The sequence below is a fragment of the Bufo gargarizans genome, chromosome 6, assembly GCF_014858855.1.
Source record: "Bufo gargarizans isolate SCDJY-AF-19 chromosome 6, ASM1485885v1, whole genome shotgun sequence".
In the NCBI taxonomy this organism is placed as follows: Eukaryota; Metazoa; Chordata; class Amphibia; order Anura; family Bufonidae; genus Bufo; species Bufo gargarizans.
In genome coordinates this window covers 286608819-286636713 of record NC_058085.1, presented here as the reverse complement: position 1 = coordinate 286636713, position 27895 = coordinate 286608819, and the positions used below count along the sequence as shown (strand labels likewise).

At 45.0% G+C, this 27895-nt stretch overlaps 1 protein-coding gene across 1 annotated transcript; it reads right to left on the bottom strand.

The window, feature by feature from the left end:
* Nucleotides 1–75: 75 nt before the first annotated feature.
* LOC122940287 (opioid growth factor receptor-like protein 1) lies at nt 76–13245 on the bottom strand. The gene is made up of 7 exons (XM_044296873.1): nt 12983–13245; nt 10346–10444; nt 9502–9568; nt 7387–7465; nt 4120–4186; nt 3855–4003; nt 76–3243 (listed from the first exon to the last, which is right to left on the bottom strand). Exons 1-7 carry the CDS (start codon nt 13100–13102, stop codon nt 2166–2168), a joined length of 1659 nt encoding a protein of 552 aa, XP_044152808.1. The 5' UTR covers nt 13103–13245; the 3' UTR covers nt 76–2165.
* Nucleotides 13246–27895: the final 14650 nt, after the last annotated feature.

Below are 27895 nucleotides of genomic sequence, written 5' to 3'. Positions count from 1 at the left end.
GCCGCCATCTATTCCTTATATACAGTGTAAATTCCACACTCCTCTGAAACATTCCCACAGAAAAAGAGACAAAAACCTCAAAATCTTTTTTTATTTCTTTTTTTTTTCCTTCAATTTACAAACAAAGCAAAACATAATCCCATCCACATAAAGGTATTATACAAATCTATGGAAATTTCTGGCAAATGTCATGTTCATTAAAAAGGTCCCACCCTTCCCTCTTATCTTTGACAATTCATATTTGTAACCAGGCATTTCTGAATGACTTCCAAGCCTCCTGTGGCTAACATGTCCAGCAGGATCAGTGCGGTCTGTGCTATGCTCACCACATCTCTGTTTTCATGGTCACTGCCAACACTTGCTTAAAGGGAATGTCCACACTTGAACTATTTAAATAGGTCCAGAATTCTGGCCTGATTAATTTCTTAATACATCTTTAGTGTGGTCAGAGCTCCGAATCCCCTGTATCGCCATGAAGTCATGCTAATGTTGTGCTCGCCTGCAGTCACCACTTGTATATTGTTTACACATTGAACTCAATAATAAACCAGTTTCCAAAAGGCTCCCTCTAGTGGTGGCTGCAGGCAGCTGGAAAAGGAGATCTTACGGCTACAAAATATATTATGTAATAAATCATAACAGAATTTGGGATCTAGAAATTACATGGGTCATTTCGCATAGAGATTTGTGTTTAAATAAGTAATGGGAATATGGTGCAAGATATATAAAGGAAAAAGTCCCTTAAAGAGGACCTTTCATGGAATTTTTTTGCTTAATGAAGTACCTTTAATTGCAGGATACCCTCAGCTGATGCTGTCATCCTTGTTATTTTTTTTCCAAATACCTCTTGCTTGCCCCCCTGCAGTTTTCACGCCCAGTATGAGCATCGATACAGGGAGGAGGAGACGGCCATGTTTCTCAGTGGGCGTCTCCTTCTCCTTGGCTGTGCCGCGGTCCAATTGTAGCGGAGCGCGTCACAGCCAGGGAGAGAAAACAGCTCACCTTCTCCCTGGCTGTGACACGTTGCGATTGGAAAGCGGCACAGCCAAGGAGAAAAGCTGCCTCCCTGTACCCGATGCTCAGTATTAACATACTGGGCGCAAAACTGCAGGGGGGCACAGCGGGACAAGCGAGGGGTATTTGAAAAAAAGAACAAAAATGACAGCATCAGGGCAGGGCATCCCGCAAATAAAAGGTACTTAAATTAGACAAAACATAAAAAATTCCATGAAAGGTGCTCTTTAAGTTTTTGAGTTGCTCTCTTCTCCATACCAAATTGTATTTTTTGGGAAAAGCTAGGTGACTATCTGGGTGACCTTCATTATGGCTTCCACCTAGCTTTACAAGACTCCTAGTCAGCAAACCTGCCTGTAAAGATGAGTGACAACTCCAGTAGGATCTCTAAATCTGTGCCCACTGGATATCACCAGCTTTTCCAGACAGGGAATTTTTTCACAACCGAACGGGGCGACTCACAGACTTTCATTTACTGGTATTCTTTTACCTTTAAGGGGCATATAAAACAAAACAGCCACCCCTCAAGAGAGCTGCAGACTGCTTGAGTTTACATCAAATGAAACTATTTCTCATTAAATAAACAACCTATCCGCAGTCACAATACCATACATAAATACTGTATATCTAGAAAGAATGTTTTGAAATTTTTCCTGATAAATTGAACATTTTGATGATCAGCAAGTTACTGAAATACGACTGCAAAATTACCTACTAGCACCGATATAAAGAAAACGATTCCACATTGTCTCTGCTGTCAGAAAAGCTAGGAGGGAGGAGGTCATAAAAGTTCTCTCTTCAGTCAAGAAACATGGATCATACTGGAAAAAAACAAAAAACAAGCATTTCTGGTGGCGCCGTCCTGCCAGGATGTGCAATTAAGGCGGCAGAGAGGACAGACAAGAGCCCGAATCTCTTAGCACTTCCTCTATCAGATGACAGGACGGGACCATGGACAACATTACACCTGAACCTGAAGATCTTCCACAACCCATGCTGGTCTACATAGGGGTTGGTAATGTCGACTGTTCCCCCTGCCAGAGGCTGACCTGCCTCTGTGCCACTACCCAGCACCACACTGGACTCATTCTAATCTAGAACCTACTGGAGATTCCCATCTCACTACTCATCATGTTCATTTAAGGTACATTCTATAAGTGAATTATCGCTCTTTCTCCAGGAGTGGTGTCATGAGGGTAGCTTTTCTCTTCCCTCCCGTTAGGACAATCTGTGGCTGCTCTCTCCACCAGTTTGAGCTTCTTCACCTCGTCTTCCACGCCCTCTACTTGACCTACTTCGTCTACAGCTTGAGAAGGACTTGCATTATGACTGGACTGGGTGCCGTCTCCAGAAGCACAGCCGTCAGCCAGAGGGCTTATGGGGCTATGGACTTGCATCTTTCTTTTCCTTTGATGTTCTCCCTGGTGATGTTTATTTTCATTCTGGATATCTCCACAGTTAGAGAGTCCATTGAATTCCAATGCACCTTCTTGGTCATCCTTGATCTTCTTGATGACTTCCTCCTTACGGACTTTCTTTGTTAGGTCCTCTATATTCGAGTCTTCTTTGGCGTTCTCATAGTCAACGCGCTCTTCTTTTTTTTCAACATGCTTTATTTCCTGTATGTTGTCTTTTTCTAGACCAATGATGGAATTGGAGTCCTTGAAGAGTGGAGTGCTTTGGTCAGGACTGGTCTCTGTGTTATGATTGGTACTGTTCTCAGGAAAGGCAGCTCTGTCCTTCATAGGTATCAACTCATTGCCGGTGGCTTTTTCCACCTTGGAGCCATGCTGACTTGCCGTAACCTTATCACCTCTGGCTCTACTAGACTCAGAGAATTTTATAAACTGTTTTTCCTGGTTCTTGTAAGTCTTTGAAACTGTATTCTTTTCTGCGTCATCTCTTAGCTCCTCTGAGCCTGCATTCATGGCATTCTGTTCCCGTAGATGGAAATGTTTTAGCTTCTCCACAGGTCCCCAGATAAACTTGTCTTGGTGATTATTTGACTTGTAGTTCTCCCAAGCAAAATGCACCAGCTTCCTGCGCTCGTGCTTATCCTTCACGGCGAACATGAAATAGTCCAATACGCTCCTTTTCACATTGGGTAATTTGTCTCTCAATAAGGTCTCCTCTAGAAAAAACTTGACCAGAGGAGCCTGGAAGTGATTATAGCCCATCTCCCCCAAACACTTCAGTATCCTGGTAATCCGCAGGTTGTTGTGGCTGTGACTGTAGAAAGATGAAGACTTAGATTAGAAGGTGCTTGTTTACCATTTTTTCCTATAAAAATGGGGCTTGAGAGAACATTTGACAAAAATCTGTCCCTGTTTTTCACAGCCAAACACATGCCCCACCTTTGTTGGGTGACAACCAATATGGCCACCAGAAACCCCCAATTTCTGAGTGATACAGCCTTCTCACACATTCTACAGGGGCTGCCCTCTTTGGACAATCTCTTTCTATGCCCTGTTAGAGAGGAGTCCCCAGATGGGAGTCCTCTCTATTAGTCACAGTATTGTAGATTCTCTGGCTTGAGGACTGCTAATGTTTCTGGATTACATGGAGTCCCACTGATTTCAATGTAGTGTTGTTGAGGAGAAGGTGATCACTTGCTAAGCGTCTCTCCAACCCAAAAGAGGAACAACTGGTAGTAAGTAATAATGCATCAGCTAGTCAACCCCATTATCATCTGTATGTGTGCAATTCATAAATCTAGGAAAGCTGACAACTCCAATCACAGCCACACTTCCACAGCTTTCCCAGAAATTAACATATAGCAGAAGGAGACTTCAGGGTCTTAAATCAAACCCCAAAGATGATGGAAGAACTGCATCACTTACTAATTCAGGTTCTTAAATCTGTCCTCCCAGTTCTCTGCCCGCGCCACTTCTCCTGTCTCCTCGTTCACCAGTTTGATACCGTAAAAGCCTAGCATAAGTTTGTACGCTTCAAGAAACCTTGCCATGACGGCCTTATCCTCCATCATCATCTAGAACAGGCAAACAAATGACAAAAACAGGTCAGATATAAAAACAGTTAACAGTAAACTTAAATAGATATATTATATAAAAATATACACACACACACACACTGTATTCATTGTACCTTGATCTCATGCAGGGTCAGCGGTTTGGCATAAGAGTTCATCCCAAATTCCCGTAGTGGAAACAGCCTGAAAAAGAAGATTTAATCACATCATGTCTCTTAACTCTGCCCTCCCAAAACCAGCCACTGGCCGTCCAACCAGCAGTGAGGTGTACTGCTGCCTCTTATGCAACAGGCTGTCTAGACCTGCACCAGATCTATCAGAGGGGCTCAGGCTGGATGATAAATCTGGTGCAGGGACAGACACTTTTGTCTAACTTTATGCCAACTACTGGTTGGCTTAGGTTGAGGCAGAATTTTACACCAAAATTGTAAATCCATTACATATAGGCCACACCTCTTCCCACCATGTCACAACCCTTTTCTGCTAAGCAATGATAATTTCTCTAAACCTAGATGCACCATTTTGCCGCAATTTACTCCAAAATCTAGGTGCATGTTTTTGAAACATATTTATTAGGCAATTGTGTAAGCTTTTATTAAAAAGAGGTAAATTGCCCCTTTAGCAACCATCTAACTGAGTGTTGCTAAGGAGAATCCGACATTAACCCTTTGGCATCGAGGCCTATTTTGATTTTTGCATTTTTCCTCTCTACGTTCCAATAACCATAATTTATTAAGATGGCAAATTGCACGTTTTTCATTTTGCTTCTGTTACAGTGTTCCCCGTACAGGAACTTATTTTCTTCTTTTTATATATATTTTAATAGTTCAGACATTTACAGATGCGGTGATACCTAATATGCTTATATTTTTACATGTAAAAGTGGAAAAGGGGGGTGATTTAAACTTTTAATATATTGGTGTTTTATAAAAATAAAAAAAGTTTTTTTTTAACTATTAGCCCCCTTAGGGGCCTTGTACATGGGATCTTTTGATCCCCTCTCCTATTCACTCTAATAGATCTCTATTAGGCCTCATGCACACGACCGTATGTATTTTGCGGTCCGCAAAAAAATGGATTACATCCGTGTGCATTCCGTATTTTGCAGAACGGAACAGCTGACCCCTAATAGAACAGTCCTATACTTGTCCGTAATGCGGACAATAATAGGACATGTTCTATTTTTTTGCAGAACAGATATACGGACACGGAATGCACACAGAGTAACTTCCTTTTTTTGCGGAACATTAAAATGAGTGGTTCCGTATACGGTCCGCAAAAAAACCCAGAACGGACAAGGAAAGAAAATACGTTTGTGTGCATGGGGCCTCAGGGTGAATAGGATTTTTACTCTCTCCATTTTGAACTATGCCTTGTGCATAGCTCAGCATAGAGAATGCCATGACAGGCCTGGATCGGTTCAGCAGCGTCTAGGCTGCCATGGCAATCGATCAGAGCCCTGTGATTTCACTGCGTGGGCTCTGATTGAAAGACAGAGGAAGCCGCATTCCTCTGCCTTCACTCACAGGTGCTGCGATCAGCATTTATCATGACACCTGAGGGGTTACATGGCAGGTACGTCAAAATGTGCAAAGGTGTTAAGGATGAAGTATTTTCTCATCTCTATATACTGAACGTCAGTAACTTTTCATTTTTCTGTTGACATTACCATGTTGTGGAATGATATGTTATAATGCATGTAATGTATTAACTTTATTTACTTTCTTTGGGGGGGGGGGGGGGGGGGCTTAGAGAAACAGCAATTCAGCTTTTTTTGGCATTCTTTTTCACTATGCACTATAAATAATATATTATCTTTATTGTATGGCTTAATATGAGAAATGTGTTACTAAATTTATATTGGTTTTTATGCTTTTGCACCATTGTAGGGGACATATCATTTGTTGTTTACTCATTTTGTAACAGAGAGAATGGAGAACAAAACAGCAATTTATGTTAAAAAAAACATACATAACGCAGTTGTTGTTTCTTTATCCACAGGTCTTTATGACTGGAGCGTTTTTTTTTTTTTTTTTTTTTTACTAATTACAACGACTATAACTTTTTTAAATAAAAAAACCCAAAATGTTCTTAATTTTATTTGATACATTTTGTTTGGGGGGATTAACGTTTATTATTTTTTGGCATGAGGTAATGGGAAAAAAAGCCTATTCCACTTTAAATTTATGATGTTTACAATTCCGTTATCTTTTGCTTTTTTTTTTAAATCAGATCATTTTTATTGTAGAAATGTACAACAATAAAGCATTGTTACAAATATAAACATGTTGTATGATACAGCAACTAATGTTTTTTCTTCAATGCGGTTATTAAAGGGGCTGTGGCAAACACAGCGCGATTCCATAGATGTGTGTGCTTTTTGTTTGTTTTTAGAAAAATATGTTTAATGTATTTTTGTTTATTTAAAAGTTATATATTTTTTTTTACTCTCACTCGTCAACATGGCTTGTATAATGCAGTGGGATACCTTGTATCACTGCATTATAGCCTATCACTTTAGGCTGTATTCACACGTCCACAATGTGTTTTGCGGATACACGGAGACACGGATCCGCAAAACACGGAAAGCGGCAATGTGCTTTCCGCATTTTGCGGACCGCACATTGCCGACATAATAGAATATGCCTGTTCTTGTCCGCAATTGCGGACAAGAATAGGACATGTTCTATTTTTTTGCGGAAACGGAAGCACGGATGCGGAAGTGCGGATCCGCAAATGTGGATGCGGACAGCACATTCTGTCCCCATAGAGAATGAATGGGTCCGCACCCTTTCCGCAAAATTGCGGAAAGGATGCAGACCCATTTTGCGGACGTGTGAATGGAGCCTTAACAGTGACAGGCTGTCAATTAGGCTGTGTCTGTGGCACAGTGTGACAGACATACTGTCATGGCAGGCCTATGGGCTATGTTAGGTAACATATTGGCGCCCCATGATTGTGTTCATCATGGCCAATGGTGACAGGGTTCCTCTGTGTAACTACATAGATGCCACTGTTGCTATTGACTGTGGCAATCTGGAACGCTGTAGGAGCATAGCCATTAATGGCACAGGCAGCAGAGAGTGAAGGGAGTATACAGACTGCGCTATACAGAAAACACTCCACAGGATGAAAAAATAAATCATTTATGCGTTTAAAAATATTGCTAGGCACTAAAAGGGTGTTTTAATTGAATTAATTTTCTTCATCACCCAACCCTAGGTAGATTATATATTGTTCACATAGCAGCAACTCTTTCCACTGCCTGCTCTCTGGATACAATACATTTTCCTAGTTTTAGTACAGGAGGGAAGATGACTAATTACATATATGATTTGTGCATGTGACATGTAGTTACATACTGCAGTACATGAACCACTCACCACTGGATGTAAGAATGGTTTCGCTCTAGAGTGTTGTAATCTTCCTTCCATTCACTGAGCAACTCTTCAATATACAAACCTGGGTGAGAGAGTTATCTGATCAGTAACAAGTGCAATGCAGACGTCAGGAGAGACCAGTGTGAACTGAGCCTTATCTTGCCCAATCAACTTAGAGCACATGGTTATTTATACTCTGTAAATGGGTGGTCCATCTTTGGGGACTTCTCGCTATGCTATTGTTAGTCCCCATGCTGTCTAGTTTGCTAGCAGCAGATCGCTATTAGACATGATCTGCCATCATGTGAATGCTCATTAGCGATTATTGCCCCAAAATAAATTAAAAAAAATAAAATAAAAATCGGCCAGTGTAGTACAGCCTTCACGCACACAGCTGTGGCGGATACCTTCTGCGTGCATTCAGAATTCTCACTAGTCAACATAAAGAATAGGAAATGATCTATAACTTGCGGAATAGCTGCACAGATCTAAAAAAAAAAAAAAAAAAAAAAAAAAAAAAATACGGCCCAGATATACTAATCGTAAAGATGATGTAAGCTTAGAAGTGCTGTCTAAACCTGCACCAGATTTACCACAAGGGCTCAGGCTGGATGACAAATCTGGTGCAGGGACAGACACTTGTCTCTCTCTACAAACTATTGGTTGGCTTACTTTAAAACAGATTTTTACACTAGAATTGCGCCAAAATTTTGGAGCTAAATGGTGCATCTTAGGCCCTGTCCCTTGCCCGTGGAGCCCCACCCATCTTCTACAGAGTCCCACCATTTTCAATCATCTTGGGAAAAAAAAGCGTAGAAACCCTAGATGCACCAAATTGCAGCACTTTTTTTTTTTTTAAGACAGATTCCTGCCACAGACACATTAGTAAATCTGAGCTACTGATGTGTGCACAGCGCCTTAAAAATGAATGGGTCAGTGTGCTATCCGCAAAAACATACACACGGCACATGGATGAAAAATATTGTAGTGTGCATGAAGTCTTATAGTACAGAGAATTGCTGTCCACACAAGACCCTGTAAGGACTTTATCATGCCTTGCATTCCAGAATTCTGTCTTCAAAAAGTCTTTTCAGCTCACGTGAGCAACAATTTTGCGACTTTATGCATTTTTAAACCACTCATTCCAGTTTTGAAAAGGGGGTTGGTGAGTGGCCGTGGGTAGCTATGTTAACGAGTTTTATTCCAGATTTATCACTGCAAATTTTTATTTTTTTTAAGTTACAAAAAAAAGGAGTTGAAACCTGGAGTCAGCATATCCAGACAAAAGTGTTAGTTTTAAAGATGCTCCAAATTAACAACATGCAAAGTTTGATAAATTTGGCGCAAAGTACACCAACGCAGACTCAAGCAAAACTGACTTCAAATCATGATAAATTGTGTCTTACTTAAGATGAAATATTTATAGTACCAGTGGCTTGACCAGTATGCCTCAGGATAAATCGGTGCACACCCCACAACCTACCCAAAGTCGTTGTAATTTTAGTAAATAGAATATATACATATATATATATATATATAGAGTTCGGGGGGGCACTCTGGCTTCTGGCAATATATTGACACGCTTTTGGTAAAAATAAAAGTGCATTTTATTAGGATAGATGTATATACGACAAATGCACAAGTGTATTAAGTGGATGTCACGTGATGGATCACGTGGTATAAAAATCGTGCATCCAAACTCGTGCTAGTGGCGCATATCTATAAGTTCACATAAAAATACATATATCATGAAATATAAAATAATAGTCTAGTAAGCGCTTCGATAAAAACAGGGGTGAGCAGGTGTAACTAAGGGGACGGTTTAGGTGTAATTACACATGCTCACCACTGCGATGTCAATGGCGAGCAGGTAAACAATGAAGGAAAGGCTGTGCTGGCACGGCATGCGCTTTCTCTTCAAACAGCTGATCGGTGAGGATACCAGGGGTCGGACCACCGCCAATCTGATATCGATGACCTATCCTAAGGATAGGTCATGAATAAAAATAACTTGGACAACACCTTTAAAGCCAGGCTGGATACATACTCATAATTAGGAAGACAAGCAAATTCTATAATCCGATCACATACACCAAGGACACTGCTTATCTTGCTCACCATTTGGCTCAAAACACTTCTTGTTCTGGTAGAAGTCCAGGTTGGGCATTGTTCTAGAATTTTCTCCCTGGGAAAAGATTTCATTTTAATAAAAATGCATTCAAGTGTTACAGTGCAGCTTTGCTTGTTCAGACTGGCTGCTGGTTTCCGTGATTTTCTGAATAGTCTTGAAGGAGAGGCACCTTCAGGTGTGAATGCGCTTCTATTTTGGGAGTAGAATTTTTGTGCACTTTTGCCCCCCCTATTCCACAGGTGACCTTGATTAGATGGTACATATAGCTGTGCTTGCTCCTCCTCTCATTGGTTACTGATGCCCATAGAAGTGACTAGGAGCAGCACACTATATGTGCAGGGTCTGTTCTCCTGAATATAAATGCCATAAGACATAGGTAGGTTTAGAGTAGGACCTGCCTGAGACCACCTTGGTGCTGGTAGGCGGGCACAGATGTGTTTTGCTCAAAATATATTGACTGAGAGTCTCAGATTTTATTATTAGAATTGAGGGCTTAGTTAACATGTTTTGTTTGCATAGTGCATTATTTTCCATGATTTTGGCTACTGATTTGTCAGCACAAGCTCAACAGGACGGCCTGTCCGGATTAGCATTGTGGTCAACACAAATGGTACCAAGCTAACATTATACTTCAAAACACTTGGATACAGGTCTGATTGTTTATAGCCACTTATATGGCTTTCTTACTATGCGGTCATCAGAGTTGTTCAGTAGTGCAGCCTCAGGCTTTGGGCCAAATGTGTACAACTAAAGAGGGGGTTTTCCTTTACTTGCTATGGAAGACTGTACTAACCACTTCAGCAAAGCAGAACAGAAGGGTAACAAGATTACCATGCAAGGCTGGTCGCTTGAAAGTTCGCCCCTGTAACCATGTCTGTAGCACTGCAGGTCTCTGGCTGCTCTGTTCCTCCACCGCCGAGGGTAGTTATGCTGCAAGGAAAAAGGAGGAACAATCAATTTTAGAAACTGCAACACTACAGTAATCAAACTAATTCTTAATGGGGACTGTGGTTAAATGCCACCATAGGACAGTTCTGAAGTCTCAGCTTCTTCTCTAGGCAGTTCCCGGTCAGTACAGCCAGAATATACCTATTTGTGTTTGAGCACAGGGTCCAACCCCGGCTGGTGCTACTTTCATTGTTTAGGGACAGGCACTGCGATAAGCGGCTGTGCCAACAGTGAAGTAAATTGGACACAGTTACAAAGTTACATAGTTAATACGGTTGAAAAAAGATTAAAAAAAAAAAAAAGATAAGTCCATCAAGTTCAACCAAGGGATAGGTGGGGATGTGAATCCCAGAAGGAAGAGGCTGCAATACAGATGTTTGAGCCGCTATGTCCTTGTAAATAATAAAGAGGACATGGAGACGCAGCACCTCCACATTCCACTGATCAAATACTGGTGGCCAGGGGACCAGTAAAACCATATTCAGGATCTGCGTCATACACCTGTGTGTGCATGAGTCCTAGTACTACTGAAAAACAGCCCAAAATGTTGATACTGATGACCTATCCTCAGGATAGGTCATCAGTATCTGATCAGTAGGGGTCCGACACCCGGGACCTCCGCCGATCAGCTGTTTTGAGAAGGCACCGTTGCTCCCGTGAGCACAGCAGCCTTCTCGCAGCTCACCAAGCACAGCGCTGTACATTTGATAGCGGCTGTGCTTGGTATCCGCTCAGCTCAATTTAGGCCTCTTTCACACTTGCGTTGTCCGGATCCGGCGTGTACTCCACTTGCCGGAATTACACGCCGGATCCGGAAAAACGCAAGTGTACTGAAAGCATTTGAAGACGGATCCGTCTTCAAAATGCTTTCAGTGTTACTATGGCAGCCAGGACGCTATTAAAGTCCTGGTTGCCATAGTAGTAGTGGGGAGCGGTATACTTACAGTCCGTGCGGCTCCCGGGGCGCTCCAGAATGACGTCAGAGCGCCCCATGCGCATGGATGACGTATCCATGCGATCACGTGATCCATGCGCTTGGGGCGCCCTGACGTCACTCTGGAGCGCCCCGGGAGCCGCACGGACGGTAAGTATGCTGCTCCCCGCTCCCTGCTACACTTTACCATGGCTGCCAGGACTTTAGCGTCCCGGCAGCCATGGTAACCATTGAGAAAAAGCTAAACGTCGCATCCGGCAATGCGCCGAAACGACGTTTAGCTTAAGGCCGGATCCGGATTAATGCCTTTCAATGGGCATTCATTCCGGATCCGGCCTTGCGGCAAGTGTTCCGGATTTTTGGCCGGAGCAAAAAGCGCAGCATGCTGCGCTATTTGCTGCGGCCAAAAAACGTTCCGTTCCGGAACGGAAGACATCCTGATGCATCCTGAAGGACGGACTGTCCATTCAGAATGCATTAGGAAAATCCTGATCAGTATTCTTCCGGCATAGAGCCCCGACGACGGAACTCTATGCCGGAAGACTATAACGCAGGTGTGAAAGAGCCCTTAAATGAATGGGACTGAGCTGCAATACCTAGCACGGCCACTATATAATGTACGGCACTCAGGAGCTTCTGAAATTCTACACCCACCAGTCAAAATACCTGGTCTCCAGTATGGTCCAGCCCAGGACTGGGAGATGCTGCCTACCTGGCACATGCACGAACTCCTAAATCCACCTCATCTGCACATGTGCCAGGGAGATGAATGGTTTGGGCCACATACACACTATTTTCACTGTCCTTGGCTGCAGAAGCGATGAGCACCGTCCACAGACCTGACCAAATGCCTAATATTCTGACGGTGTGATATATAGGTGGCTGTACGATTTTGCAAAGAGAGGCCGTCACCTGACCTGGTTCCAGAGCAGCCAATCCACAAAACTCCCAGACGGTAAGTATATTACAAAGTTCCTTCTATAGGCATATTAAGATGAATTTAAAGGGTTGGCCTCGGAGCAGACAAGCCTAGGGGTCCTCCCATGTGCCCCTGAGCATAAAGACCCTACTCATCAACCTGCAGGACCAGGCAGCCACAGGCCCCAATGGTCGCAGCAGCTTTAACGGTTGTGATGTAGCGTTCAAGCCGGTGTGACTGTCCATAGCGGTCACGGGATGAAAAACGTTTCCTGGTCCTGTGTGGAGTGGAGCAGGGGTGGGACGGCGGGCAGGTAATTATTTTTATTTTGTTCTTATTTAAGGGCAGGATCCCAGGAGTTGTGGGCTCCAAGGCCGGACAACCCTTTTAAGGTGGGTTGCTGGGTCCTGGAAAACCCCATTAAGATCTCTTAGAAACCACAAGTAAGCAGCACCAGAATCTGTGTGATCTGATGCTGTCATTTACTTCTGCATTGTGTGAACATGGGTGTAAAAAACCGCACAGACATCTGGTCTCTGGACCCACAGGACACCATCAATCTCCGGCTGCCAAGGCCTCAGGGTTTTCATGCAGCCTACAGGGATCTCCCCCACCCCCCTCTATAATCAGCCTCCATCACCCCCCAGGAGAGGCCTTATCCCAGTACCCGGGGCTGCGTCCTCGGCTCCCGAGCTCTCTCCTCCTTCCTCCCGTCCTCCTCCTCCTCATCTTCCCAGGTAGAGTCATACTGGGACGTCCACCCGTCCTCACCACCGTCCCGGGACATGCTGTTGGTAGCGGGGCCGCGGAGCCAGGGCCCGGGCAGCACCAGGCAGGGGAGCACGGTGCCGGCTGACGTTCTGGAGGCCACAGGTTTGGAGTCTCCGCTACCTGACAGCTGAGAAGCGAAACTGAAACCCGGCGCCGGGCAGTGACGTCACACGAACGGAGGCGCAGGCTAGCACGTCACGCAGGTAGAGCGCAGAGGATGCTGGAAGTTGTAGTCAGACGTCTGGAACTAGAGTTTGACGTTCCTCTATGCAAATTCTAGTATCTAAACTCCTGTGCCGTAAGGATCTTTTGACGTCACAAGGTCATGTGACATTGGAAGACTGTCTAGCCAATGCCTGCCATTGTAAGTGCAACAGAGGTGGTCGCACACTCATGAATGGCACATCTGCCTAGTCCTACAATGATATGATGTATCACGGCTGAATAGATTTTCCGTTCAGGAATCTGGGAGAGATGAGCGATAGCTCCTGTCAGAGCTGTAGTATTGGCTATGAGTCGCCACCCAGCTTTCCTGGAGTCAAGAAAAGCAAATGTGACTGGCCAGAAGTGATAGAACCGTCTTTACTTCCCCCAGATCCAGTTCACAGATAAAGTCCGAATGGTTGTCTGTCTATTAAAACCCAGTAGATCCAGCTCTGGAACTCCATATACTGCAGGACCGGAGCACGGATGCGTTTCAATCTGTGTACTGATAGTAGAAGTCATCACTCGTCTGTCACGTCAAGCAAGAGATGCAGTGACTAATAGTCATTAACCCGTTACTAACTAGTAAAAGAGGGAGGCAGCGCCACATGTGCGGGGTCACTTTGTAGAGAGAGGAGTCATAACCACTGTAGAGAGCCTTGCTGGTAATTGTAGTTCGCCGACCGACTTGTTCCAGGCTGCAGCCGCAGTCATTCTGTGGTGCCCCAGTGGATGAGGTATACACAGCGGAAGGAAAACTGGTAAAAACCGTACTTTGACCGTTTTTTCCGGTTCTTGCTTGGAAGGATTCAGGCCCAAATCATCGGACAGATAAGGGATTAACTTTTATTTGCAAAAGTGGCAGACAAGTACATTATAAGATAAAGGGGTTATCCGATACTATAAACTGCCCCCCCCCCCCCCCCCCCATACGCCGGGCCCCTCACAGTGAATGTGCTTACCTGGCTCCTGGTCCCCGCACCGCCGCTGCTGCTTCTCCCCATGCACGGATGAAAACATCCAGTGTCCAGGGGGGAGCAGCCAATGGCAGGCGGTGACGGGGATCTCTCTAGCATCGGGGGTGACACTAGGGAGGCTCGTCCCCGTCTGCCATTGACTGCTAACCCCCCCGGATGTTTTCATCCGCGCACAAGGAAAAGCAGCAGCGGCGATGCGGGGACCAGGAGCGGCATGGGGAGCCAGGTAGGTATATTCCCTGTTTGGGGCCCAGCATATGGGGGGCAGTTTACAGTATTGGATAACCCCTTTAAAAGGCATCTGTCAGCAGATTGTACCTATGACACTGGCTGACCTGTTACATGTGCGCTTGGCAGCTGAAGGCGTCTGTGTTGGTCCCATGAGCCTCTAGGAGCAACGGGGGAGTTGCCATTACACCTAGAGGCTCTGCTTTCTCTGCAACTACTGTCACGTCCTATGGTGTACGCTGTGACACTGTTGCCACACTTGCGGTTGCCCGCGGCAACATTTTGCTGTGAGAGCATGTGGTGGCAGTGTCTCGGCCTTCTGGGTGATTGCTGTGACATGGTTGCCACGCATGCTGTTGCCGGTAGTTACATGTTTGGCGCTGTCTTTCCATCTCTGCTGCGGCAGGTAAGTGTTGGTTGTTGCTAGTGTTCTGTTGTTGCACTGTGTACTTACCTGCCGTCCAGTTGCTGCATATGATCTTTTCCCTTCTGTTACTAGGCCTGTGGGAGACTCCAATTTATCAGTGTCGTGGATGAATTGGCTGTCTCTTATTCCTGACTTCCATATTGCACGGAGGCACACCTTAAAGGGGAAGTGCACTTGCAAACCACAAACTGCACGTTGCCCCTGGCAACCAGTCTGCACGGCAACCGAGTCACGGTCAAACACCAATATGACCGTGACAACTACCTTCTGCATTTTGATTGATAGGGACAGGCAGTGTAAACATCCTCATGCCTGGTCCTGTCAATCAAAGTGGAGATGGCGCAGCAGTTGCAGAGAAAGCAGAGCCTCTAGCTGTAACGACAATACTCCCATTGCTCCTAGAGGCTCATTTACATATAATAAGACATTTAACATCATTTTAACATAAGTTTTCTCAGCAATGCGGGCACATATGAACATTGGACCAACACAGATGCCTTCAGCTGCCAAGTGCACGTGTAACAGGTCAGCCAGTGCCATAGGTACAAATCTGCTGACAGATGCCCTTTAATTTTCACTGGAAACCTAGAATTTAACCACTTCAGCCCCGCTAGCTGAAACCCCCTTCATGACCAGAGCACTTTTTACACTTCGGCACTACACTACTTTCACCATTTATCGCTCGGTCATGCAACTTACCACCCAAATGAATTTTACCTCCTTTTCTTCTCACTAATAGAGCTTTCATTTGGTGGTATTTTATTGCTGCTGACATTTTTACTTTTTTTGTTATTAATCAAAATGTAACGATTGTTTTGCAAAAAAATGACATTTTTCACTTTCAGCTGTAAAATTTTGCAAAAAAAACGACATCCATATATAAATTTTTCGCCAAATTTATTGTTCTACATGTCTTTGATAAAAAAAAAATGTTTGGGCAAAAAAAAAAAAATGGTTTGGGTAAAAGTTATAGCGTTTACACACTATGGTACAAAAATGTGAATTTCCGCTTTTTGAAGCAGCTCTGACTTTCTGAGCACCTGTCATGATTCCTGAGGATCTACAATGCCCAAACAGTAGAAAAACCCCACAAATGACCCCATTTCGGAAAGTAGACACCCTAAGGTATTCGCTGATGGGCATAGTGAGTTCATAGAACTTTTTATTTTTTGTCACAAGTTAGCGGAAAATGATGATTTTTTCTTCTTTTTTTTTTTCTTACAAAGTTCCATATTCCACTAACTTGCGACAAAAAATAAAAAAATCTAGGAACTCGCCGTGCCCCTCACAGAATACCTTGGGGTGTCTTCTTTCCAAAATGGGGTCACTTGTGGCGTAGTTATACTGCCCTGGCAATTTAGGGGCCCTAATGTGTGAGAAGAACTTTGCAATCAAAATGTGTAAAAAATTACCGGTGAAATCCGAAAGGTGCACTTTGGAATATGTGCCCCTTTGCCCACCTTGGCAGCAAAAAAGTGTCACACATCTGGTATCGCCGTACTCAGGAGAAGTTGGGGAATGTGTTTTGGGGTGTCATTTTACATATACCCATGCTGGGTGAGAGAAATATCTTGGCAAAAGACAACTTTTCCCATTTTTTTATACAAAGTTGGCATTTGACCAAGATATTTTTCTCACCCAGCATGGGTATATGTAAAATGACACCCCAAAACACATTCCCCAACTTCTCCTGAGTACGGCGATACCAGATGTGTGACACTTTTTTGCAGCCAAGGTGGGCAAAGGGGCACATATTCCAAAGTGCACCTTTCGGATTTTGCAGGCCATTTTTTACACATTTTGATTGCAAGGTACTTCTTACACATTTGGGCCCCTAAATTGCCAGGGCAGTATAACTACGCCACAAGTGACCCCATTTTGGAAAGAAGACACCCCAAGGTATTCCGTGAGGGGCACGGCGAGTTCCTAGAATTTTTTATTTTTTGTCGCAAGTTAGTGGAATATGAGACTTTGTAAGGAAAAAAGAAAAATCATCATTTTCCGCTAACTTGTGACAAAAAATAAAAAATTCTAGGAACTCGCCATGCCCCTTACGGAATACCTTGGGGTGTCTTCTTTCCAAAATGGGGTCACTTGTGGCGTAGTTATACTGCCCTGGCAATTTAGGGGCCCAAATGTGTAAGAAGTACTTTGCAATCAAAATCTGTAAAAAATAGCCTGTGAAATCCGAAAGGTGCTCTTTGGAATATGTGCCCCTTTGCCCACCTTGGCTGCAAAAAAGTGTCACACATCTGGTATCGCCGTACTCAGGAGAAGTTGGGGAATGTGTTTTGGGGTGTCATTTTACATATACCCATGCTGGGTGAGAGAAATATCTTGGCAAAAGATAACTTTTCCCATTTTTTTATACAAAGTTGGCATTTGACCAAGATATTTTTCTCACCCAGCATGGGTATATGTAAAATGACACCCCAAAACACATTGCCCAACTTCTCCTGAGTACGGCGATACCAGATGTGTGACACTTTTTTGCAGTCTAGATGCGCAAAGGTGCCCAAATTCCTTTTAGGAGGGCATTTTTAGACATTTGGATCCCAGACTTCTTCTCACACTTTCGGGCGCCTAAAAAGCCAGGGCAGTATAAATACCCCACATGTGACCCCACTTTGGAAAGAAGACACCCCAAGGTATTCAATGAGGGGCCTGGCGAGTTCATAGAAATTTTTTTTTGCATAAGTTAGCGGAAATTGATTTTTTTGTTTTTTTCTCACAAAGTCTCACTTTCCGCTAACTTAGGACAAAAATTTCAATCTTTCATGGACTCAATATGCCCCTCACGGAATACCTTGGGGTGTCTTCTTTCCGAAATGGGGTCACATGTGGGGTATTTATACTGCCCTGGCTTTTTAGGGGCCCTAAAGCGTGAGAAGAAGTCTGGAATATAAATGTCTAAAAATGTTTACGCATTTGGATTCCGTGAGGGGTATGGTGAGTTCATGTGAGATTTTATTTTTTGACACAAGTTAGTGGAATATGAGACTTTGTAAGAAAAAACAAAAACAAAAACAAACAAAAAATTGCCGCTAACTTGGGCCAAAAAAATTTCTGAATGGAGCCTTACAGGTGGAGTGATCAATGACAGGGGGGTGATCAATGACAGGGGGGTGATCACCCATATAGACTCCCTGATCACCCCCCTGTCACTGATCACCCCCCTGGTAAGGCTCCATTCAGACGTCCGTATGATTTTTACGGATACATGGATCGGATCCGTAAAACACATGCGGACGTCTGAATGGAGCCTTACAGGGGGGTTATCAATGACAGGGGGTGATCAGGGTGATCACCCCCCTGTCACTGATCACCCCCCCTGTAAGGCTCCATTCAGACGTCCGTATGATTTTTACGGATCCACGGATACATGGATCGGATCCGCAAAACACATGCGGACGTCTGAATGGAGCCTTACAGGGGGGGGGTGATCAATGACAGAGGGGTGATCACCCATATAGACTCCCTGATCACCCCCCTGTAAGGCTCCATTCAGACGTCCGTATGATTTTTTACGGATCCACGGATACATGGATCGGATCCGCAAAACACATGCGGACGTCTGAATGGAGCCTTACAGGGGGGGGGTGATCAATGACAGAGGGGTGATCACCCATATAGACTCCCTGATCACCCCCCTGTAAGGCTCCATTCAGACGTCCGTATGATTTTTTACGGATCCACGGATACATGGATCGGATCCGCAAAACACATGCGGACGTCTGAATGGAGCCTTACAGGGGGGGGGTGATCAATGACAGAGGGGTGATCACCCATATAGACTCCCTGATCACCCCCCTGTAAGGCTCCATTCAGACGTCCGTATGATTTTTTACGGATCCACGGATACATGGATCGGATCCGCAAAACACATGCGGACGTCTGAATGGAGCCTTACAGGGGGGTGATCAATGACAGGGGGGTGATCAGGGAGTCTATATGGGGTGATCAACCCCCTGTCATTGATCACCCCCCTGTAAGGCTCCATTCAGACGTCCGCATGTGTTTTGCGGATCCGATCCATGTATCAGTGGATCCGTAAAAATCATGCGGACGTCTGAATGGAGCCTTACAGGGGGGTGATCAATGACAGAGGGGTGATCAATGCAGGGGGTGATCAGGCAATCTATATGGGTGATCACCCGCCTGTCATTGATCACCCCCCTGTAAGGCTCCATTCAGACGTCCGTATGTGTTTTGCGGATCCGATCCATGTATCAGTGGATCCGTAAAAATCATGCGGATGTCTGAATGGAGCCTTACAGGGGGGTGATCAATGACAGAGGGGTGATCAATGACAGGGAAGTGATCAGGAAGTCTATATGCGTGATCACCCACTTATCATTGATCACCCCCCTGTAAGGCTCCATTCAGACGTCCGTATGCGTTTTGCGGATCCGATCCATGTATCAGTGGATCCGTAAAAATCATGCGGATGTCTGAATGGAGCCTTACAGGGGGGTGATCAATGACAGAGGGGTGATCAATGACAGGGAAGTGATCAGGAAGTCTATATGCGTGATCACCCCCTTGTCATTGATCACCCCCCTGTAAGGCTCCATTCAGAGGTCCGCATGTGTTTTGCGGATCCGATCCATGTATCAGTGGATCCGTAAAAATCATGCGGATGTCTGAATGGAGCCTTACAGGGGGGTGATCAATGACAGGGAAGTGATCAGGAAGTCTATATGCGTGATCACCCACTTGTCATTGATCACCCCCCTGTAAGGCTCCATTCAGATGTCCGTATGCGTTTTGCGGATCCGATCCATGTATCCGTGGATCCGTAAAAATCATACGGACGTCTGAACGGAGCCTGACAGGGGGGTGATCAATGACAGGGGGGTGATCAATGACAGGGGGGTGATCAATGACAGGGGGGTGATCAGGGAGTTTATATGGGGTGATCAGGGGTGATCAGGGGTTTATAAAGGGTTAATAAGTGACGGGGGGGGGGTGTAGTGTAGTGTGGTGTTTGGTGCGACTGTACTGAGCTACCTGAGTCCTCTGGTGGTCGATCCTAACAAAAGGGACCACCAGAGGACCAGGTAGCAGGTATATTAGACGCTGTTATCAAAACAGCGTCTAATATACCTGTTAGGGGTTAAAACAAACAGATCTCCAGCCTGCCAGCGAATGATCGCCGCTGGCAGGCTGGAGATCCACTCGCTTACCTTCCGTTCCTGTGAGCGCGCGCGCCTGTGTGCGCGCGTTCACAGGAAATCTCGCGTCTCGCGAGATGACGCATATATGCGTGACTGTGCGCAGGGCTGCCACCTCCGGAACGCGAATCTGCGTTAGGCGGTCCGGAGGTGGTTAAAGGAGTTTCCAACTAAAAATATTCTACCGTTTTCAAACCAGCACCTGGATCTGAATACTTTTGTAATTGCAAGTAATTAAAAATTTTGCATAGCCGCTGAGTTATTCAATAAAATGTATCTTTATAGCGCCACCTGCTGTCTGTTTTTTTTCTTATTTCTTTGTCCTGCTCAATTTCATCCTTCAACTGCCTCCTGAGCTGTGATAGGGAGAGCTGAGACACACCTCCTGAGCTGTGATAGGGAGAGCTGAGACACACCTCCTGAGCTGTGATAGGGACAGCTGAGACACGCCCCCTGAGCTGCAGCAGAAAAGACACTCCCCTTGAGCTGTCAGCTTGATATAAATCTAGCAGAGCAATGAATGTGGAGATCTCTGGATCCATGTGAGGTACAGGGCTGGTTCTAGCTCTGTTAGAAAGAGATTGCCGTGTACTATATGTTGTCTGATTTTCATTTTTTACATTAGTCATGGGATAACTCCTTTAAATGATATATTTAATAAGTGCTCTTCTGTCGAGAAGATTACACTTTGAAGGGGTTTTCCAGGAATTCAATATTGATGGTTATCCTCAGGATAGGTCATCAGTATGCGATTGGTGGGGGTCTGACTCGTGACATCATCGCCAGTCATCTGTTTGAAAAGGCTGCAGCTTTCCAGTGGGCACTGCAGTCTCTTCCTTGGTCAGTGACGTCATAATCATTGGTCACATGATCTATTGCTGCTGAGTCCCATTCAAGTGAATGGGTCTGAGCTGCAATACCAAGCATGACCGCTATACAGTGTATGGCGCTTAGTAAGTTGTGAAGAGGCCACATCATTCACGACAGCGCTGTGGCCTCTTCACATAGTAAATCGGTGGGCTTTCCAGGAGTTGGACCCAGGGGCGGATTGGCCATAGATATTACAGGAAAATTTTCCGGTGGGCCGATGCCCAGGGTGCCGCCTAGGCATTTCTCACAGCCGGCCAGTGGAAGTTTTTGGGGATGTATTTTGTGCTGCTGGCAGCAGTATTTTATGATGTACTGTAGTATTTGGCTCTGTTGGGGTTAAATCCCGTACTCAGAAAACTTGCCATATCCATGAAATTACATCAACACAAAATCACTGCTCAGAGTAATGACTGCACAGATATATGGTCTCTCTCAATATGACATCAAATACCCTCAACAAGACCTGGAAAATTGTTAAAACATAACTGTCACGACAGGTAGGTAAGCAGGGAAATAACCAAACACGGGAAAACAAACAGAACAAACGACTAGGCCCAAAAGCTAGGGAGAAAAGGGTTACCTCCTAGCAATCCCTAAAAGCTTTCCTTAAACTGCTGTGCCCATGTGCATACGCACATGCCCTCGTGCCTAAAACCTCAACACCCTGGGCAAACCCTAAGCAGCAGGGAAAAGGGAAGAGGCAACCTGCTTCTTCAAACCAGGAGGCAGCAAGCGTCTCCCTAGAGGCCTTATCTTGAGCAGAGCTGGAGCAGACAATCCACCACAAATCAAGAGCTCCCAGGAAAGAACTATAACTTGCACAGGCCACTGAGGGAAGGAGGGATAAATAGCCTCACTAACAATTAAACCCAGTACACCTAAGGGAAGGTGGATCCAGCTCAAACCCAAACCAAAACAAATAGAGAAGTCAGACATGTGCAGCCAGTCTTACAGACCTCCGCACATTCACAGGGCAAGGCGTGACAGTAACATTTACTTGATACGATTAAAATAGGTACCCAATTGTGCTAAAAAAAATGCGGTGAAAAACATTCCCTAAAACGTGCACCTATACACATTAGTTCCCGGAAGAAGATTGGAAAGATCTTCCCAAATCCAGGAACACTGTCTGCAGCCTTTTTTTCTATTGGCAGTACCGTCCTTTGATGATTGTGACGAGGCGAATGCTTGTGTCAGCGTAGCTTGCTTTGGGGACTGGAACTACAAGACCCTAGCTATTAACCCTACCTAGGAATGGGTGAGGGGCTAGTAGTCCCTGCCTAGCGATATACAGAGCACCCGCCCCGATATGGGCAACCCCGTCAGGAACCTGTCTCTATTTGGGGCCTAAGCCCTAATTCTGTCTTTTACTTATGTCCCGACATGCCATGTTTTATCACTGAACGAGACTCCTCAGGGTATACATAAGTAAAGAGGGAAATATATTTCAAAAGAAAAAAGTAAAGAACAAAACAAATGACATCTGTGTGCCCCAGTGGGCAAAAAATAGACTCTCTACAGTTTTTAGAGAGTCAGAATAGAGGTGTGTGCATAAATAAATCACACACCTCACGGCACGAAAACAATTACAGGCGCAAAAGGAGAGTAGGATATGTCCAAATAACTGCCCCCTCAGGGACACTGGTCCATGCCTTAGTAGGTGGGAGGTGGGGAAGTGTCACCACATTTCCCTAGTAACCCCGCTGGTCGGTATAAAAAATACGGAGAAGCGCTATCTTTGGCGCTAGACTAACTTTTAAACACCCTGATCCCGCCCTGACTAAACTCCGCCTTATCCAGGTCGACTATGGAACACATGTGAAGCGCACACCAAGAGCACGCGCTTCACAGCTGAGGAAGGGGAAGTCACGTGAGCGGTGGGGCAGGCAGAGATGTAACAGAACGGAGACCGGCATAACTCGTTTCTGCACAACCAAGAATGGTTAGGAGGTCAGCACAACGAGGGTCCACTTTTATGGCATCTGAGCCCCACATCGCCTGTTACTTTAGCCAGAGCGCAGCCCCCACGCGCACCATGGCTGATTCCAAGATGGCGCCGGCGGGCGGGATGGAGCCTGCGATCGCGGAACACATAACCAACCACTAGCATAACCCACCTTTGGCCTCCTTCACTCCGACTTCAATGCTCCTGTCGGAACCCAGGCATGATGGGATACAGCCGAGTGCAGTATTAGCACAGACACTTGACTCGGTGAGTGGCGGACCGTTAAATAACTACGCAGGCCTTGTGGGCCCGGTCCCATCTGAGGAACCAAATAATGCACATGACGCGGGGAACAGTGCCACACAAAATGACGACAGATCACCTGTGTATATTGCACATTCCGGTGCTCTCTCCCCAACTGCGAGAGACTTTATACCCAGCAATGGTAGCAGACCCACATCTGCTCTGACCTCTACTCATGAACCACCATCCACTCCAGCAATTTTCCAAAAGCCGGCCCTTTCAGATGCCTCTGGAACATCATCATCTGCGTCTTCCACAGACAGTAGGCGCCCCAAACGCCCGAAACTGAAAGATATATGATCCCTCCTGTATAACCTACCCACAAAAAATGACCTAGAGGCAATAATAACAGTTGAAACCAAACAAGAACAGGCCATAGTGGTGTTAAAGATGTGTGAATTTTATTCTATATTTTGTATATCTAGGATTGTAATGAGTTAACTTTTTCTACTTCCAAGTGCCCACCCACTCCCTCTTTGTTTCAAGACTGGAGGAGAGAGGGGGGGGCAAAGGGCTGTGCTGTGAGAGGTGTCTGTTTTCTCATCCTTGTACAGGCGTCCCAACAAGGGAGCTATATAGAGAGTCATATAGACTGTGAAGGAGTGCATAAGCCAATTATATGGCTCGATGATATGTATATATTATTCACTGCCTATAGAGAAGCACCTCTTTGAAGTGTTACATATGACGTAGGCAGTATTCTTGTTAGGATAAAATCCATTACAAAATGGCGATGGTAACCAGATGTTTACATTAGTTCACATTCCAAAGTAGGACCCAGTGCGCAGAAGCCAGGGTGCTATCTCCTCTCTCTTATCTCTTCTTCCTTTTTGACCAATGAAACACTGTTTAAGCCTCAGTGAAAGACTGCCCTCTTCTGAAGATGTATATACGCTTACCCAATGTAATAAAAGTTAGAGATTGCTTTGACCAACTTCTGTGTCAGTGTCCAGTCTCTCAACCACGCGTGGATATTAACCCCCTGGGGGTACATTGATTTGGAGCACCAGAGTGCATCTAAAATGCTCTAATTTAGGGCTACTTTGACAGTGGCAGTGAAATCTGACCTGATTATTGTATCTACTCAGCTTCCCACCTAGATACAAGTCTCATCAACATTAGATTCCAGGCTTACAAAAGTGGAAGAAACCTTGACCCTGCAACGAGACATTAATAGGCACCTGCTTTTGCAAATAGATGACCAAGAAAATAGGGGCCGTCACAACAATATTAAACTCGGGGATTCCAGAAGAAATTCCTGCGACTGACCTACGCAAGGTTCTGACCTCCATTTTTAACACGCTCCTTTCAAGACCGACATTCACTTACACTAGCTGCAATGCTGCAGAGCTACACTGCGAGCCTTGGTAAAAAAAACAAGAGCTAGTGGAGCACGGTGGCATGAAGTCAAGTGTTTCCATGCACTTGTGCTGTTGTGGTTGCCCAGATTGGAGGCATCATTTAGATGTTCTGATACATGTGCTTTCCATCTCCTAGTTGTAGAACCAACACAAGATTTCACAATGAGCGGTGGATTATGTAAACCACGTGGTCACTGTTGCCGTTCATGTATTCTTTTCTCTGAAAAATTTTCTTTTGATTTGTATCTGTAAAAGAAGTGCAAGGAGTCGTGTAGGTACACATCCTGCAAGAGTGAGAAACATCTCTATGGCCCCTCTAAGTAGGGGTTAGCATGTTGCCTAACATGGGTGCTCTATTATAGGCTATTTTATTGCCATGTTCCAGTTTTTCATCCTCATAAAGGCCAGGTAAATGTCTAGAAAGATTATTATTTATTTGACAAAACTGGTGACTGTACTTTTTCATGTGAAACAAGAACTCATCACATGACAAGGGGCCCCATAGCAATTTGCTTGGTCTCATGCACACAAACGTATTTCTTTTTCTATGTCTGTTCCGTTTTATTTAGCAAAACGTATGTGGAACCATTCACTTCAATGGGGCCACAAAAAACGTAAATTACTCTTTGTGCATTCCGTTTCCGAAAATAGAACTGTCACAGTCCCTCAGGTGACTGATGTCAGGAAATCAAGGAGATTGGCTGAGCGTGGAGGAATTTAACATTCTCCTTGATTTCTCTTGATTCAGTGTTGATAGGGTTAATGACCACTTCCCTTTTCTCAGCTGTTGCTCAGTGGTCATCACTTCTACCCTTTATAGTCTCATCCCACCCTTCTGACTTTGCAGTTGATAGCTTAATTTAGGTTTGGCTGAGCTGGTGTGAGATCCTCTCTGGTGTTCCTGTTCTTCCATCTCTACAGAAGTTAAGTGTCGCGTTTGTTTGTATTTGTTATATTCCCTGTTGTTGTATCTGGGCCTGAGACAGAGACTTCCATTCGTCCATCTGCGGAGGAATGGGTTGTCTCTGGTCCTATACTTAATCCAGGGCCTTATAGGGAAATCAGGGCCTACGTATCCTGCTTATGAATATTCCTACCGTCAAGGTCTATTCATATTAAGGCCCCATTTACACGTCCACAATTTTGTTCCGCATTTTGCGGAACGGAATTGGGGACCCATTCATTTCTATGGGGCAGCACAATGTGCTGCCCGGATACGGAATTACGGACCCACACTTCTGGGTCGGCAATTCCGTTCCCGAAAAAAATAGAACATGTCCTATTCTGGTCCGCAATTAAGGACAAGAATAGGCATATTCTATTAGTGCCAGCGATGTGCGGTCCACAAAATGCAGAATGCACATTGACGGTTTCCGTGTTTTGCAGATCCGCGGATCCGCAAAACACGCTACGGACGTGTGAATGAACCCTTATAGGTAGTCAGGGCCCGGATTAGGGTTGTCTAGGAGGTGACCTGTTTCTTCCCTAGTTTCCAGGCCCAGTTACTGTTCCCCTTCCCTCCTGTGTTCAGTGTGGAGTTTCCCCCCCCCTCCCCCACTGATCGTGACAATATCAACCGCCATTTCGTTCAGGTCAGTGCAGCTATGGATCCTATGTCTGTACTGGTCAAACAGCTGCAGGGACTGTCTTTGGAGGTAGCTAACCTCCGTGCAACAGTCTTACGGATTCAGAGACCACAGGTGGCTGGTTCTGATGGTGGGTACCAAGCCTGCCCTGAACCTAAGATTGCCCTCCCGGACAGATTTTCTGGGGGTAGTGACAATTTCATTTGGTTCAGGGAATTGTGTAAATTGTACTTTAAGCTGCGTCCATACTCTTCTGAGTGTCAACGTGATAAATAATGGTGGTCGCGCTGCCCAGTAAATAGAGGTCAGTCAGGTAGAGGATTATCAAGCTCTTCACATTGCAGCCACACAATAGAATTCAGGGGTAGGTGCACCAGAAGACATCCAAACCACTGTAATGCAAATTGGCGCCAAATAGTGAAGTTCCACAAGGATCAAATTTCCAAGTTTTTTAATTTATACTCACAAGATAAAAAGGCATAAAACCAAATCGTTCTTTCCTCATATATGGTTTTATGCCTTTTTAATTCACTATCTTGTGAGTATAAATAAAAATTCTTGGGAATTTGATCCTTGTGGAACTTACAGTGGTTTGGATGTCCTCTGGTGCACCGACCCCTGAATTCTATTGTGTGGATGCATTGTGAAGAGCTTGATAATCCGAGATACCTCTACCTGACGGACCTCTATTTACTGGGCAGCGCGACCACCATTATCTATCTTTTTGAACTTTTTGTGAACTTGGCCCACGTCACGCGGTGGATCTGCAGCACCGATAAGTACCCTACAATGTTTTTTGAGAGACTGTATATTTTATTGATGAGTGTCAACGTGTGGGTATGATTTTTTTTTGCGGGGCCACGGAGCGGAGCTGTCCGCATCCTTTGCGGCCCCATTGAAGTGAATGGGTCCGCATCGGAGCCGCCAAAACTGCGGCTCGGATGCGGACCAAAACAACGGCTGTGTGCATGAGGCCTAAGGATGATGCACAGTCTTGGGCTTTTTCTCGGCTGACCGGATCACCGTCCCTCCAGTCGGTAGATTAATGTTTTAGAGCCTTGGGTCTTATTTATGATGACCTGGATAGGATCTCTCAGGCCGAGACCATGTTACGTGGTTTACAGCAGGGAGAACGTTCCTCGGAGATCAATTGCTCTGAATTTAGGAGATGGGCTACAGATACGGAGTGGAATGATCCTGCTCTCCTTAGCCAGTTCTGTCAGGGTTTATCTGAGAGGCTGCAGGACGCGTTGGCCTTTCATGAAATACCTGAATCATTGGAAGCAGCCATGTCCCTTGCTGTATGTCTAGATAGACGCCTGAGGGGGAGATCTAAGGGTCCTCATCCTCAGGACGTACTGTCTAAAAAGGTGGCGGCTTCCTTTGACACTTATGGTAAAGAGACACCTGTAATTACGCCTTGTGAGGGACTATGCAGTTGGGGGGAGCTACTCCTGGGACTGCTGGTAAGAGCTCTAGTCATATGAAGCGAGTCTGTTTTTGTTGTGAAAGGAAGGGACATTTCGTGAATATTTATCGACAGTGGGGCTGGGGTTAACCTGATTGATGGACAGTTTGTTCGTATTTATGGGTTGACAGCATTTCTGTCTTTGGAATAAATTTGCACCTCTTACCCAAAAATGCCTGTCGCAGGTGTTAAATGACATCCATTTAAGAGTGGGTGATTTCCATCAGGAATTTATTTCGTGTTATGTGTTGGAGGGTCTGCCTGCT